Source organism: Egretta garzetta, unplaced genomic scaffold, assembly GCF_000687185.1.
Source record: "Egretta garzetta isolate BGI_Z169 unplaced genomic scaffold, ASM68718v1 scaffold585, whole genome shotgun sequence".
NCBI classification, from domain to species: domain Eukaryota; kingdom Metazoa; phylum Chordata; class Aves; order Pelecaniformes; family Ardeidae; genus Egretta; species Egretta garzetta.
In genome coordinates this window covers 752,896-770,195 of record NW_009259708.1, presented here as the reverse complement: position 1 = coordinate 770,195, position 17,300 = coordinate 752,896, and the positions used below count along the sequence as shown (strand labels likewise).

General features: G+C 39.0%; 1 protein-coding gene across 4 annotated transcripts in view; it reads left to right on the top strand.

Annotated features, from left to right (window-relative positions):
- HOOK3 (hook microtubule tethering protein 3) overlaps nt 1–17,300 on the top strand; it is a 79,119-nt gene that overhangs the window by 30,898 nt on the left and 30,921 nt on the right. For 3 of the 4 annotated variants that reach the window (XM_009639000.2, XM_035894425.1, XM_035894427.1), the window contains 8 exons: nt 868–930; nt 2,417–2,500; nt 3,755–3,918; nt 6,011–6,151; nt 8,151–8,352; nt 11,759–11,869; nt 14,756–14,843; nt 15,435–15,504. In XM_009639000.2, the coding sequence (XP_009637295.2) occupies nt 868–930; nt 2,417–2,500; nt 3,755–3,918; nt 6,011–6,151; nt 8,151–8,352; nt 11,759–11,869; nt 14,756–14,843; nt 15,435–15,504 (923 nt within the window). The remainder of the gene's footprint in view (nt 1–867; nt 931–2,416; nt 2,501–3,754; nt 3,919–6,010; nt 6,152–8,150; nt 8,353–11,758; nt 11,870–14,755; nt 14,844–15,434; nt 15,505–17,300) is intronic. The other variant, XM_035894426.1, reaches the window with a different exon arrangement.

Below are 17,300 nucleotides of genomic sequence, written 5' to 3'. Positions count from 1 at the left end.
TGTTCCTTTTGTGTCTTACAACTTCCAGTAGTAACTTTACCTTAACATGATTGCTGGAGGTGGGTGGGAGGAGCTCTTTAGGCTACAACTTCTGTTATGCTTGATTTAACTTTTAACTTTCTGTGTAGCTCATCAGTGGGTTACTGGAAGAAAACTTACTTTCTTAGCAGCTTTTTATCTTTCAGTAGCACATGAGTCAATTTGGAGGGCTTGCGCTTTTTTTTTTAAGGTCATGGCTAAAAGTATTATTTTCTAGACTAAAACCACTACTAGCTATTCCTGCAATAAAATAATTTAGTATACAAGGAATTGTAATACTCATTTCAGGAATACTGTCTGTAGACTTTTTTGAAATTTTGCAAATTACAGACAACTCCAGAGCAGGAATTTTGATCATCTTTGTTTTGCACAATTAGCTGAGATAGATATGTCCCCAACTTTAGTTAAATAAATAAATAAATTAATGTGAACTTCTGGGTGATCAAAAAATGAAAACCACTGGCAGAGAACAATTAAAGGCAGGTCTTGCATGGTGTGTTGATGGCTGCCATCATTCCAATGCCACTTCAGTAAAATGCTTATCGGAGTGTACTGCAGGTTTCGTCATAGATAAAGAATGTGCATCTTCAGAAGAAAGAGAGATGATGTAAGGTTTCTTTTATAGTGCTTTAAATATTATAAATTCTGAAGATTTCTTTCTGTAATTGTTTCTGAATATGTCTTGTGTAAAAATGAAGTTAAAAACTTACAAATTAAGTCAGGTTGAAGCTCCCAAAAATTAAAATTGGCTTGGTGTTTCATTGAAGCTTAGCTTTTAATATAGAAGTTATTCTTTGCTTTTTCTAATCCAGTGTAATCTAATTGCAGTTGATGAGTAAAGAGTCTCCAGTCTCTGTTGGAAATGATGCTTACGTTGACCTTGATCGTCAGGTATCTAAGACTAGATGTTTCTTTTCCTGCAAACATAGCACATGGGTGGCCAGTCATATTGTTTTGTTAAGAAGTCTGTCTTTTTTTTTTTTTTTCCTTCAGTTGTGAAAGTTTTTTGTTGGAAATTCAAATAAGGAGCGGAAAACTAAATTTAAGTATTTCAAGTCCTTTTGCTGTATACATTGAGTTTATCTATTTTGTGTATTTAAAGAAGAAGAAAAACTCAATTTGGAAAACATGTTTAGCTGTATGACATAGCCTAATAAAACAGCACACCTGTGCAAATCTTTGAGTATTGAGAAAGAAGGATAAAAAAATGTGTAGTATTTAAATAAAAACTTTTTTTGCCAGTTCCAACTTCCAAAGTCAGTTTAAAAAAACCCCATAGATGTGGCTCAAAAATCCTTAAAGCAGTCCTGGGTACTGTTACAATATGTAAGAGAAGTTTTCAAAGAGAATCATTCCCTGTCTGATATATTTAAAGAGTATGCAAAACCAATTGTTTTTTACCAGCTCAGTGTCACGCTAACACTGTCCCGCTTTCTCAGTTTTTTTCTAATTGAGAAGTATAGTACAGTGGTGTTCCCTGTATTCCTCCACAGTGCTTTCTCTGCAGAAGCATGTAAATTCTGGCAGATGGGATTAATTTTGATATGTCAACAGGCCCTTGAGAAATAAACTTGAAAAAATAAGACATGAGGATGGTGTTTGAGAAAGCCCATCTGAAATTAATCATATATAATAATACATATCTGTATCTCTATATACATAATATGCACGCACCTAATTTAGCAGGCCAGTTTTCTTGTAGCTATGTTTATGTTATTTTAGCTGCATTCATATGCAGACTTGCAAGATACATACACATGTTTTGTAAGATACATACATACATCTTTGAACAATAAGCCTTTGAAGGGAAGTATCGGAGTATTTCCCACTGCTTACAAGATTCAGTGCCCTTTTTCAGAAGCGTAGGCTTCTCCCTCACCATATTAGTTGTATTCCTGTTGTGCAGCAAGAGTAGCTTCCAGTGCCTAGAAAGATTTTACCCTAATTGTCCATTCCCTGTATTCCACCTTGAGTCCTTTCTGTATTTGAAAAGTAGATTGAAAACCAAAATTATGCACTCTTTGCATCCGTAAAGAAAAGTGGTATTGACAATTTTTTCAGTGTACAGAGTTGATGAGTTCTTCAGACCCAAGTTGTTCAGGGTTTTTTGACCCAATTCACAGAATAGATGTGCTAAATCTAATGCATTTTTATAAGACCAAATTTTACTTTTAGGTATGTTTACTTTTTACTGTCACACAAACTAAACAGTAATCACGTCTGCCTCTTTGTTTCTTTATAAGAGCGGAATTGCCTCAGTTTTCCAAAAATTTAATGTATTACCTAAATGTAGTAATTTTACAGTGATGTAGTTCAGGATATTTTTAGACACTTTACAGAGAGTGATGAAACTATAAATGTTTGTTGTTTATGGTAGCTGAAGAAAACTACAGAAGAATTAAATGAAGCACTAGCAACAAAAGAAGAAATTGCCCAGAGATGTCATGAATTAGACATGCAGGTAGGTTTGCTATATTGTACATATTAATTTTGAAGTGGGAAAGAGATGTGCTAATTTTTAAGTAGCTGAAAACAAGTAGTATAGTGTGGAAACATAATTTTTAAAAGGGAGATTAAAATTGCACAGTAATTATTTTGCTTTACTTGTGCTATCAGAGTGTATTTCATTGTTTTCTTACCTTGTTGCAATGTTGCCAGTATTAAGGTGATTCATACTAACAAAACTTCATTCAGGTGGGAAGGCACTGAGCTGTGTGGTTCAGCTGTAGAGAGCTGATAGAGGTTATGCTGCTGTTAACAGTTAAGATTTAAATCACAGTCAGAAGTTGCTGTAGTCTAATAGCCCTGTATGGATTTAGACTAAGCCTTACTGTAAATAAAGCATAACTCATCCAGAAGACGTGAGGGGTGTAAAGTGGGAGCCCTGAAAGGCATTGCCATTGCACCCCTACTTTGGAGGATAATTCAGGATTTGCCAAGCAGTTCAGTAACTGTTACAATTAATGAAGCTTATTTGTGTGTCGTGGTTGATTTTAGTGTATTTGATGATTCAAGCTCTTACTGGAGCATTTCCTTCTGTTGAGATGTTCACATTCCCTCTTTTTCTCTCTTCCTGCATGTTAATGCTATGCTGTTTAGTAACATATGAACCCATGCTTCAGCTGTTGCTTGAGTTGCAGCACTTTGGGTTCTTTGCACTACTGCCTGTTTTGCACAACATTGGCGGAAACTGAGTCATCTTTGGGACTGTGTTCTTGTTTCAGGTCTGCTTGTAATTGGCCACTGGATTTAAAAAAAAAAAATCTAGGAAGGGCATAGTTATCCCTTGGATGTCCAGACTTGGATATTCTGTGCAATTGATAGGCATTGTTTCTTTTGGAAATCAGTTTTAAAACTAGCCCTCCACAGTAAAGCTTTTATTAGTTTCTTGGGAAAGTATGCAGACTTTGTTATGATGAAGTTGTCTTCTGCAATAACTCAGGCTTTTTCTTTAGATGCTTGTGTGAAATACAGTGAAGAATAGTTACGTTTTCTGTGTGGTAAATCTGCCCCTAATGTTGCAATATGTTGGTTACATCACGTAGCAATTGAATACCTATTAATGTTACAGTATATTCTTACGAAGTGTGATTATTGAAGCCTGTGTGTTTCCGTTTGTGGGTGGCGTTGATTATTTATTGTGCACATGAAAAAAAAAAATGCTTTCTGTAGCGGGATAGCTCAGTAATTCCAGTTTATGCTTTTATTACAACAGGTTGCAGCCCTCCAGGAGGAAAAGAGCAGCTTGCTCGCTGAGAACCAGATTTTGATGGAACGTTTAAATCAATCTGATTCTATTGAAGATCCCAACAGCCCTGCAGGTCGTAGGCACTTGCAGCTGCAGACCCAACTAGAACAGCTCCAAGAGGAAACATTCAGGTAGAAAAGCTACACTTGGTTGGGTTTTTTGTTTATACCTGGTAACAGACATGACTTAAATACTTCTGTTTCTGCTGGCAATTACAAATTAGTGGTATAAGCACAGTAGTAAAATTTTTACAGTGATGTACATGTTATGATTTACCTCTCTACAAGCTCCAGCATACAAAAATGCACAATTTCTCAATGCTGAAATGCTGTGTACAGGTCACACTCTGTGAAGTTATTTTTAATTGTTTGTGTGCAATCATTTAATCCATGTTTTTAAAAATCGGGGACTGAAAAGTACATCGTTCTGTGTAAATTATTCTGATTTAAGGTGTAGGAATTCCTAGCTGAAAGTTTGCTATGGTCAGTACTACAGGTGGTATTATTATACAGCAAAGTATGTCCTCTGAGTTTGAAGACAAGTTGTTTCATAACTGAAAGATGGAGATTATCCACAAGTGAACTCTGGTCTTTATTTGCAGTTACTCAACATGTGGAAATATGGTTCCTTTTCAGATATCCTTCCTGGCCCTTTTGACTGTTGCTCTCAGGGTGTGTAAGCCTATTCTGCTGAAGAAAGCTGGTCCACTTCACCATCATCTTTTCATTCTTGTTAATGTACTTTTCCTATCTATTGTCAGTGAAACTGGTATTTCTTTACACTGACAGTTTTTCTTCCTTTTCTTTCCTCTTCTGGCTGTCCTTTTCTAAATCTTATGTCAGCTGCCACATAACTTTCCTTTTTGCCTGTTTTCCCATTTTGCCTCTTCCCTGCATATTCAGACACACTCTCTCCCTTCAGTTTCTTGAAAAATGTTCAGTGTTTCTCTTTCATAGCAGCTAGTGCCTGGTTTTCTTCTTTCTATACATCTACCATGCAAAGGAATAATGTAGTAATGTCTCTCTAATGTCCTCTTTTATCTCTCCTTATTCATCTCCATGTTCTGGAATGATTCCTACCTGAATCTACTGTTGTTTGTTTTCTCCCTGCACTGCCTGTTACTCTAGTTTCAGGTTCTGAAGGTCTTTCTAAACCCTTTTCACATGTGAGACTCATCTCCCAACCTCCTTTACCTCTCTACTCTGCCTTCATAGCATGTGGTTTCTAACGGCAATTTGTGTGTTTCTTCCGCAGCTCTACCTGGCCAAACAGGACATATGTACAGCATAACTGATGCCCAGTGTGGTACAACAGTTTTTCTCCCAGTCTTGACTCTTTATGTCCTTTGACAGTTCCAGTCTATCACGATCCAAATCTTTGTTATATATGGTTCAGATGACTTACTGACTCTCTCTTCTTTCCATTCTTGTAGATTCTTTTTGGAGTCCTGGAATTAATGGTTAGAATACTTTTTTTCCCCATGCACATATCTCCTTTTCTGGATTGTTTTTATTTTAATTTCAGATCAAAATCACCACAGGACTTCGTGTTCCAGGTTGTGTCCTCTTCCATTCGTTCAAAATGCTTTGACAAATTTTCTTAGTTACTCCCTTTGTTCACTGCCTGTTTAATGCAGCTTTGCCTGTGTGTGCTGTATGTGAGTAGTTCATGCCAGAAACTTTGGTCTGAGTTCTTTACGTGCTAGCTAGATAACTAAATATACGACTTGGTTCATCAGAGCTACTAAGCAGGCACAGGTTCTTTATAAGTAAGTAAATAAATAAAGCCATCTTGGTGAGAGTTCTACAGCATTTAGAACATCCGACAACCAGGTCAATATTGTTGAAGGTGTGTAGGAGTGGAACAGCTGAACAGCTTTATGTTCAAACAGCTGTCATGTTCAAACTCTGTATGCCCCAAGATGAAAAAAGCTGGAAATTTCTGCTTGAGCTTCCATTGTGAAAAATTACTATGACAGAAAAAAGTCAGGATTTGTCTTTCTGGGAATTTACATTACCTTGTGATATTCCACATAGAAAGACTGATATCAAATTGGGAGCATCAAGTAAGTCAGTATGCTTCTATGTTTTTGAAGAAGCACATTGGGCTGCTGTTCTCCTTCACTGCACCAGAAGGCCGTTTCATGTGTTGTTAGAGAGGATGAGGAAAGGTAACTGTGGCACAAGCTGAGAAATTGTTTTCTGTTTTACTTATTTTCTGCAGATTAGAAGCTGCCAAAGATGACTATCGAATACGCTGTGAAGAACTAGAAAAGGAAATTGCTGAATTGAGACAACAAACAGAAGAGCTTACTACATTGGCAGAGGAGGCTCAGTCTTTGAAGGATGAGATAGATGTACTCAGGTAAACTCTGTTCCATTAACCCTGTTTTAACTGTTAACTTTTAATCCATATAACTTGTTTACTTAGTCTTCAATAACTTTTTTTTAACGTAATTTTAAACACTTTCTCAATGTCAAAGTTCTTTTAGATCCTCCAGTTAAGTACACAGACCACCACACAATTCTGCTTAAGTAAATTGGTTATTTATTATGTACCTAATCACTAACTATTAGTAAACTTAACAATCCTATACCATCTTATGATCATAACAAGTCACTCACTGATCTCTTGGATATTCTCAAGTCACCTTCATCATCATATAATGCTAATATGAACAACATCTGTTACAGCTCTCTTTGCCACTGGATTTTAGCACCCAAAGTTGTCAGGATTTGAAGATACTAGGTGTTTTATAGGGTGGGGCAGCCTCTTTTACTATGGAACATAATCCTTCAGTAGTGTCATCTTGCCAATGGCATCCTGGCTTGTATCACAAATAGTGTGACCAGCAGGAGTGGGGACGTTGCCATCCCCCTGTACTTGGCATTGGTGGGGCTGCACCTTGAATCCTGTGTTCAGTTCTGAGCCCCTCACTACAAGAAGGAAGTTGAGGCTCTGGAGTGTGTCCAGAGAAGGGCAACGAAGCTGGAGAGGGGCCTGGAGCACAAGTCTTAAGAGGAGTGGCTGAGGGAACTGGGGCTGGTTAGCCTGCAGAAGAGGAGGCTGAGGGGAGACCTTATCACCCTCTACAACTGCCTGACAGGAGGTTGTAGCGAGGTGGGTGTTGTTCTCTCTTCCCAAGTACCAAGCAATAAGACAAGAGGAAATGGCCTCAAGTTGCACCAGAGGAGGTTTAGATTAGACATTAGAAAAAATTTCTGCACTGAAAAGGTTATCAGGCACTGGAACAGGCTGCTCAGGAAGTGGTCAAGTCCCCATCCCTGGAGGTATTTAAAAGATGAGTAGATGAGGTACTTAGAGACATGGTTTAGTAGTGGCCGTGTACGGTTGGACTTGATGATCTTAAAGGTCTTTTCCAACCAAATGATTCAGAACAGTTTTCCACTGCCCACCTGTATCGCTCTTCAGCAAGTCTAGAAAGGCTTATTTTAATACTTCATTTTCTAATTCTCCAGCAGCTTTCTACCAATGCTATCTGTCTTTACCTCTTCTGTCATTAATGTAAGGAATGAGCCCATCAAGTTGCACAATTCCATAAACTATCTGAGTGGGCAGAACAGGTTCAAAGAGTAATTCCTTGCCCCAGAGAGAGGCTCTGCACTTCAGTGGTGATTAAGGACTTTTGGCTTGCCCTATGTCCCGTAAATCAACCATCAATTCAATGGGGGATTCTCCAGATTTCATGGGAAAATGAGTCTGTAAATCACTTGGTTCTAAAATGAAACTGGAGACAGTAATAATAGTGGGGATGTGGGTGGTTCGGGGTGAGGGCTGTTGCTGTCCTGGCAGTGCACCAGGCGGATTGAAAAAGCTCTGGAATGTTATGAATGGAGCCTGTTTCATTTTTCTAAAAGGAGTCAGGCTCCAAAGCTGCTATGGTACTTTTGTGTTACCAAGTATATGCTGCCCAGGAGATAGATCTTTATGATTTTATTCCTGACTATCATTAAAACAAATTGAATGGCTGAAAATGTTATTCTTTACCCTTGTAAAATGCAGGACTAAGGATCAATTTAGAATTGAAAGGAAATGGGTGGGAGTGAAGATGCCTTAACTATTATTTTAAGATTGGAAGCAGGTAAGAAGGTTGTATCAGGAAAAGCGATAGTGTCTAAAAGTACCTCCATCAGCAGCTCTTCGAGTTGACAAATAGTTATGGGAGGGAAGCAGACAATATAAAAGTGAGAACATCAGTAATAGGAGGGTATGATTGCTTCCTTGTTCTCCACATGGTGTCTCAGAATTTCTTCTGCATTAAGGCAAAATACTGAGGAAGCTTCAGGACATTTAATTTTGTTAATTTTCAGAGTACAAATTTGATACAAATCTGTCCCTCCAGGCATTCTTCTGATAAAGTAGCGAAGTTAGAAAGCCAGGTAGAGTCATACAAAAAGAAATTGGAAGACCTGGGTGATTTGCGGCGGCAAGTGAAACTCTTAGAAGAGAAGAATACAATGTACATGCAAAATACTGTGAGCCTGGAAGAAGAACTAAGGAAGGCCAATGCAGCACGCAGTCAGCTGGAAACGTACAAGAGACAGGTGAGAACATCATTGCAACAATTCTCTGTATTGTTCAACACCTTCTCTTGATAATACAGCTAATACCTGAAAGTAGAAAAGAAATTATGAACAAACAACTCCTTTTGTTGGTACTACCTTTGTCCTCCTTTCCTGCAATTCTTACTATTATTTCACATTTACATTAGTTTGCCAATAAGCAGTATTTCTTACTTCTAAAAAATCCACAGATGTAAGGTTTTTTTTCTCAAATTATTCCTAATTCATATTCGGTAGTGAGGCTTGAATTAGAACCTCTTTTTTCAGAAAAAGTATCCACTTTTCACTTACAAATTTCTGTCAGTGAGGAATGCACCATGGCTAAGGTAAGTTATCCCTGTGATTAAGTAACCTTTTTTTTTTTTTAAAGGTTCTAGTTTGTCTGATATGTCTGAATTTGCCCAGTTATGAAGAGAGAAGGATGTGTATCATCCCTATTGTTTATATGCACCCAGCAGAGTAGAAAATGTCACTAGAACACTCTTTGGAGTGAAAGGCATCTGTTTATCCTCCTGCTTATCAAAGTGCCATGCAATCCTGTTTCTGTAAAGGTGGAAGATGTGCTTAATCTTCTCTCTGCTTCTACACTGCATTCACATGACATAATTCTGGGATTCTTGTTACAGGGCCGGACAGAGTGTGGTTCTTTGAAGTAGTAGTGCCTGCTCTGTACTTCTGCCTGCTTATAAGCTCGAATGATCATGGCACAGGGGTCCCACCCTGTATGTCAGCTTACAGCAGAATAAAAATACAGAAACAACCACTAACAACATTGCAAGCCCAGGAGCACTGTGTGTCCCTAAGACTTGGTGGCTTTTTCCCTGCACCTGGTCATCACAGTTATTAAGACAACTAGCTTCAGCCTCTATGGGCTAATTGTAAATACAGTCAGAATGATTCCACCAGAAAAAGAGCTTGGACAAGAAAAATGCTGAAATAACAGACAGTCAAAGGGAAAAGTAAGTGTAGAAAGCAATGGCCTTTCACACATGAGTAGCATCATGTTTACTGGCAACAAATACTTCACTCCATTGAACAGCTGACTGTGATATAGGTGTGTAACCTCAACATCTGCATCTGGTCCCTCTTACTTCACCAACAATAAAGATTTTGGAAGGGGTGGTCCCATCATTAGTGCTGCAGAAGTACTCCTTCCTTCATCATTCCCTGTGTTTTATGGGTAGGATTTCACATCTGAGGATCTGCTGATTTGTACAAAACTGTTCCACTAGCTGAGATTGGAATAAACCTCAGGTGTCTCATGACAGATGTGAGTTTTCTTCACCTAATCACAGTGCCTCAAAACAAACACACAGTGTGTTTGCCTTCAGTGTCCATAAGGCTGGGCTTCTTTTGAGACCTGCCTGTCAATCATGAGCTGTCACAAAATTAGTTTCTGGGAATCCTAAATTGTGCTATAAGAATTAAGCCAGGTATAAGGATTATGATGTTATGTCACTGCTGAGCACTAGTGTGCCCCTGTAGTGGAGCATACCTTGTCTGGTGTGTGAAGGATCGAACCCCAATCATGGTGATGCCATCAGAGGTGTTATTTCTTTGACTTAGAAGCTCTGTGCTGTGTAGATGAAAGTGCTTGGTTCAAAATCCTGTAGTGATCTGCAAGCAAATCACATCTTCACCCCACCCAGCAGCTTCTGTGGGATGAGAGGCTAGCGGTGGTGTATTGTGCTGGGAAATGTAATAGTGTTTATTTATTTAAGAGGTTTTGTTTACTTTTCTGAAAGGAAGTGGAAGCATTTTCTAAGAAACTTTTAATTGCAGCATGAAGAATTGAAATGTGAAGATTTCAGGATTATTTTTTGTAATTTTAATTCAGCCCCTTTGTGCATGTGTGTTCTGATACATTTTTAACAGCATGTCTTGCTTTTCTTTGCTGCAAGATTCCTGCTTTACTCATTCCACATGTCAGACAATGCTCAGTAAATGTGATGGCAGTTCATTTTTTTTTTTAATATTCTGCATTACCATGTAGCTATATATCTTTCTATACACTCCCAAGTCCCAATTCAAGACAATTTATTTCCTGCTGTGTTTTTCTACATACCATTACCATAGCATGAGTGATTACAAACATTAATGTGTTTGTTTCCACTTGGGGTAAAAAGACATCTATTTTGCAAGTGGAGGCAAAATCACAGGTCAAGGCCTGCATATTTTTTTATACCTGCAGTTATTCTGATAGCCCCAGTGATGGATGTCACATCTGAGAAACAAAATATTTTCATATTTAACATTTTGATATATTTGTTTTAATTTGACAGTCTCAGAAATGGCAGGCCTGTGCTTTTTTTTGCAGCATTTAATTTAAGAACAACAACAGCAAAGTCCTTCTTTAAGACTTAAAGCCATGTAGATTCCTTAGGCCTGGTAGTTATTTTGCTATAGCTATACATATTGAAAATAGAAGGTAATTAGAACCACTAGGCACTCCTAATGTAGGTATGGCTACTGCTTTGCTTCACAATTTGTTAGTCTCTTTCTCTATAATCTAAAAGCCATGAAAAAGCCTTCTTATGAATTGCTTCAGAAGAAGCTGTATGTCTTTAGCTGAGTCTTCATTCAGCTTTTGTGTTTGCAGGTCAGTCTATTCGGTTTACTTGCTTCCACGCTCTCTGCATTATGAGCTTTACTAATGTCCTGGGAATGAGCCTTTGCTAGTAAAGGTCGAGAGTTTTGAAAAGGCAAGACTTCACTAATTTGCCTCCCATTCACTGATAGTTCTGCTCAACTTTCAGATTTCTGCTCACTTAATTTTAAAAGCTCTTTACTGATCTGTAGTCAAAAGTATTCATGTGACTTTGTTAGCAATGGTTCCTTCTGAAGTAAAGAAAACTGTTTATGAGCCTGTGGCTGAATCTTTGTGTTAGTGTATTAGAAAATATTAGGAAAATCTCAGGTTAAGAAACATTACCTGACTGCATAAACGGGTGGTTGAATACTGAGTGAGGCTTGTGAAATAGGGTTAACAAAAGGTGTAGATAATTTGCTTTCTTGAGAGTTTTTTCTTTGTCCTTAGCCTTCTCAGAATGCAGAAGGATTTGTCTACTTCCCTTAAGCTCTTTGATCCATAGAACTGTATAACTTTTTCTGTAAACCATGCTTGGGCTTAAATTCTTGTTTCTAGATGTACTGGAAATACTTCACAGTTTTTGCTTCTTTTGCTTGTGCTAAGGCCTAATGCTTGAATGCTGTTGGTTTTGCTGAAATACAGAACAAGTGATGACAGCAGTTTTTAGTATGTCCTATAGGTAACTATATCGCTTGTTTACAACATGACTCGTGGTGCATGGTAATTGGCTAATTTGTTTTATATGTTTTGTTTTAATATTACTATTTGCAGACAAATTATTGGTTCTTGTTCTCACAGGCAGTTGAACTACAAAACAGGTTATCTGAAGAATCCAAGAAAGCTGATAAATTAGATTATGAATGCAAACGACTGAAAGAAAAAGTAGACAGCCTCCAAAAAGAAAAAGATGTAAGTGCCAAGGTGTTATTTTTTTGGTAGTAGCGACAGCAACTTTGTGTCCTTATAACACAGAGATACGGTAATTATAGTTAGCCATTTACAGCAAGCTTTTTAAATTAGGAAGTCTTTTTTCACTTGACATTTTCTAATGTTTGTGTAAGAGATCCCTTTTTAAACCTAAGAACTGTACAGCTTGGAATTAAGTGGCTGTACAAAAAGGTATGCAACCTGTTTTTAAGAGGAAAAGCCTTCATATTAGGGGTCTGAAGTTGTTTCTTGACCATTTACCATGAGGTTAATAAACACCCAGGGTAATTGTAATGTATTCTGAAAAAGTATTTAAAGTAGGGTTTCTGCAGTATCATCCTAGAACTAAACTCCTGTTGCATTTTTTCTAAAGCACTCTTTGAGGTACCATCAGCATGTTTCTCTTTGTGGAGTCAAAACTACTGCAGCAAGAGGTGTAGGAGTCATGTGGAGGGACGTGTCCTTTGTGGCGATCTTGCCTTTTATGACAGCTCCTTGTTGATCTATCTTGTACTGCCAACATGGAACACACAGGATGGATACCAGTCTATTTCCTTCCTCTCTGTCATTTGCTGCTAGTGATTCTGCAATTAAGTGCTCTGTCCTCTCTTGCCAGGGCTGATCCTTCAGACTTCTCTTGCACGCTACTGTTTTTCACCAGTTTGTTTTGGCTTGTTTCATATGAATGTATAAACAGGTGCCTCAAACTACCTCAAACCAAGGCCAGCGCTTTGAGTTAACAATTTCTTAGGCTTGTTTTAAGTGTAAGTCATCTATCCATCAGTCAGAATCTCTGTAGGCTTTTCCCTCAATAGTCATATTTCCTATCCAATTCTTTCCAAAATTTCCAGCCTTTGCACTTGAATAGCATTTGAACTGAAAGTTTTCAGTTATTTTCTGTTCATAGGTCTTTGATTTCCATATTTTATTAAATTTTCAAACTATTGTGGACACTTGTCCTTTTATGCCCATAAAAACTGTATTTGTACTGTGCTTTGGCTTTGTTTCCTGCTCTTTATTTAAAGTTTGTTTTTCCAGTTTTCTTATGTTTGACAATGGTAAGGTTGTCTGTGGCTTACCCATTGCTTGGTGGACCATTTCATCTTGCACAAAGGATCTGAATTGCAGGCCACTGTCATATAGTTTTCCATTTTACCCCTGGCAAATAGCAAATTTTTTTTTGTTTTCCAATACATTATTTTGAATGGATATACACATGTGAGAAGCAGATTACAGCTGAAGTCTCTCAGCATTTGAATTAGCGATTCAGTACCTACGTTACCTATTTTTGCTGTTCCCTGTTGTCACACATGTATCAGTAAGGTTGCCCACCATAGGTCACAAGCTACATAGCAGTATCTTGTCAGTTGTATTTTGGAAACAGTTACTGAAATTGATTTTGTCCTTGTCTTTATGTTCTGGCAAAGTGTGGTAGTGTTTTTGATATCTTCAGCTATGTAGCTTGGAATTTTGCTGCTGAGGTGTGTTGTATGATAAGTACTAAGGTACTTTGTTGAGTTTGCTTTGTCTGTAGTGTACAAATGCAGCCCTAGAGCTTTTTCTATTTGTTAAAATATTCTGGCATTTGATTAATCAACCTGGTGTTTTCTGACTGATGGTAGCAGACTGCAGAGTCCTTGCTTTCAGCAGCTGAGTTTGAGCACTCCTCTGTGTGGCTCTTCTGTAGTATTTGTGGTTAAAACAGTTTATTCACCTGTGGGGTTTGTGAAATGACTTTCAGTGTAACAGAATATAGGCTTTGTTCAGATTGCTCTGACAGTTGCACCACAGTTCATTCACCTTGTAGGATTCAGAAATACAGCAGAAGCCTCTGTCGCACCTCACCAAAATGTTCTTTGCCAAAGTGATTCCAAGTCCTGGATCTATTTGGGCTGAAATATAAAATATATCTGAATCAAACCATTAATAGGATGAAATGAAAGGAGCTGTCAGCCTACACAACTCCATACCTACACGGAGCCGAGGTCTGTCCTAGACCTTTTAGTAATACTGGACGTGTCAGATTTTGGAGCAAACTGCAACTTGGATCTTTATATAGTTGCCTTTTTCTCCTTTCATTTTTTAATCTTGGCAACCTTCTGGACAAAAATTTGATGCTACCTGTAGATTCTCTGGTTTTGCCAAAAGGGGGGCCTGTGCCAAATTGAGACAGTATTTGCTTGATGGTACTTAAGAGCTCATCTGCCTAGATCCCAAGGTGGTCCAGTCCTGTTCTTCAGTTCTCTTTGGACTGAGCCTCAAGCAACTAGTTTTCTTCCACAGCTAAGATGCTATGAATGACAAGGCCAGTTGACACAATGGAGGAAGGTAATATGGAAATGCTGCTCAGACTTTCACTCTTGAAAGACAAACAAAATGAAGTTTACACGGTTTGTTGTGTTGATTATGTATTCACCTGCTTTTTATTTCACTCCTCGCTAAACCTTGGTTTCTTGGAGAGGGAAAAGTCTATGGTCTCTTAGTTCACTTCCCTTTCTTTTGGAATCAGCTGCAATGAGGGGAAAAGGAGGATGGCTGAGTGGCTCCAGTGGGTGCTGTTTACTACCTGGTACCAGAACTTTGTATCACTAATAGCTTGATTTTGCAGGCTTATACCCTGATATTTTTACACCCATAAGTGTAATACAGAGCAGCAACCCTTCTCAGAAAACCACTGTTAATGTGGAAAATACAATATTTGTATTAATTATGTTATGAAATAGACTGAGATGCCTTAATTTGAAAATCATCTCTATAATTACATTGAATGATTTTTAAACTGTTGAAGGCCGTGCCTTTTTGGTGACTTGTATACTGTTAAAGATGTAGTGCCAAGACTGATATTCATTCTCTTTCCAAATTATTCAGAGATTAAGAACAGAAAGGGATTCTCTGAAAGAAACTATTGAAGAGCTTAGATGTGTACAAGCTCAGGAGGGTCAGCTCACCACTACAGGTAAAGAACAAATAAAGAGATTAAATGCATGTTTTCTCAAGTTTACGGGACTTCTCTGGAGAGTATTGAATGTGCTTTTGTTTAGCACAGAATAAATTTAAGCTCCTCTAATACCAGCAGTGAAAAGCTGCTTTAGCTATTCATAACTTCGTAAGCATTTGAAAACTTCAAACATTATTTCAGTCAATCAGAAATTTTCGTCTCCTCCCCAGTGTGATATTTTTATAACATATTTCTGATTTTTGTGTAGTTACATAATTTTATTTAGAGAGATATTAAGTTTTCTGATGCATATATGAGGTTTTATGTCTTGCAATGAATTTCTGTGTGTAACGTTGCACAGCTTTGTAGTTCTTGGATAAGCTAATGGGCAGAAACTACTCCACAAAATTACTTCGTCAGAATGGATGAAGACAGAAGTAATGACTATTCTTCAAATGAAATTGTGCTTGTCTGTCTGTCTTGCTGTAGCCTGACTTTCTGTCATTTTCCATTGTCTTAAACAGTAAGCCTCTAGAACAATGTTTACTTCTGGTCTTCTAAAGAAAGTTACTGGTCTGCTTGCTAAATTTTTTACTTTTCCTAACCCAGGATTGATGCCTCTGGGAAGACAAGAGCCTTCAGACAGCTTAGCAGCAGAAATCGTTACTCCCGAAATAAAGTAAGCTAATTTGTGCTTTGTTTTACTAACCTTTTCAATGTACCCATAGATGATCAGTTAGTTTTCAGTGTTAAAAAATTCCCGTGATTACTGTTTGGGTTTTTTCTCTCCTTTTGGATTTATCCAGATAGATTCACCAGGATCTATTATGCTTAAGACAGAATTCGGTTGACCTCTTCAATTCTTGGAGAAGTAAGGAGGGGTGTTAGCAAAACTGCTACCTTGGACTTTTGGAGGGCAGACTTTGGCCTGTTTAGGGGCCTCGTTGACAGAGTTGCTTGGGAGGCAGTCCTGGAGGGCAAAGGAGTGCAGGAAGGCTGGACATTCTTCAAGAAGAAAATCTTGAAGGCATAGAAGCAGGCTATCCATATGTGCTGAAATGCGAGCCGGTGGGGAAGAAGATTGGCCTGGCTGAACAGAGAGCTTTGGCTGGAACTCGGGGGAAAAAAAATAGAGTTTATGACTTTTGGAGGAAGGGGCAGGCAACTTGGGAGGACTACAAAGATGTCTTGAGGTTATTCAGGGAGAAAACTAGAAGGGCTAAAGCCCAACTAAATTTGGCTACTGCAGTAAAAGACAGTAAAAAATGTTTCTATAAATACATTCACAACAAAAAGAATGCTAAGGAGAATCTACATCCTTTATTGTATGCAGGGGGAAACATAATGACAAAGTATGAGGAAAAGGCTGAAGCACTTAATGCCTTCTTTGCCTCAGTCTTTAATAATAAGATCAATTGTTGTCATGGTACTCAGCCCCCTGAGCTGGACGACAGGGATGGGGAGCAGAATGAAGCCCCCATAATACAAGGGGAGACAGTTAGTGACCTGCCACATCACTTAGACACACACAATTCTATGGGGCTGGATGGGATCCACCCAAGGGTAGTGGCAGAAGAGCTCACCAAGCCACTTTCAATCATTTATCAGTAGTCCTGTCTAACCAGAGAAGTCCCAGTTGACTGGAAGTTAGCAAATGTGTTGCCCATCTCCAGGAAGGGCCAGAAGGAGGATCTGGGGAACTACAGGCCTGTCAGTGTGACCTCTGTACTAGGGTAGGTTATGAAACAGCTCATGTTGAGTGTGCTCAGCAAGCACGTGCAGGACAACCAGGGATCAGGTCCAGCCAGCAAAGGTTCATGAAAGGCAGGTCCTGCCTGACCAACCTGATCTCCTTCTATGACCAGGTGACCTACCTAGTGAATGAGGGAAAGGCTGTGGATGTTGTCTACCTGGACTTCAGCAAAGCCTTTGATACTGTCTCCCACAGCATTCTCCTAGAGAAGCTGGCGGCTCATGGCTTAGACAGGCGTGCTCTTCACTGGATAAAAAACTGGCTGGATGGCTGGGCCCTGAGACCTGTGAACGGGGTTAAATCCAGTTGTTGGCTGGTGACAAGCGGTGTTCCCCAGGGCTCAGTTCTGGGGCCAGTCTTGTTTAATACCTTTATCAATGATCTGTATGAGGGGATTGAGTGCACCCTCAGTAACTTTGCCAACAACACCAAGTTGGGCGGGAGTGTTGATCTGCTTGAGGGTAGGAAGGCTCTACAGAGCGACCTGGATAGCTGGAATGGATGGGCCGAGGCCAACTGTATGAGATTCGACAAGGCTAAGTGCGGGGTCTTGCACTTGGGTCACAGCAAGTGCTACAGGCTTGGGGAAGAGTGGCTGGAAAGCTGCCTGGAGGGAAAGGACCTGGAGATGCTAGCTGACAGCTGGCTTGAGCCAGCACAGCAGTGTGCCCAGGTGTCCAAGAAGTCCAACAGCATCCTGGCTTGTATCAGAAGTAGCGTGG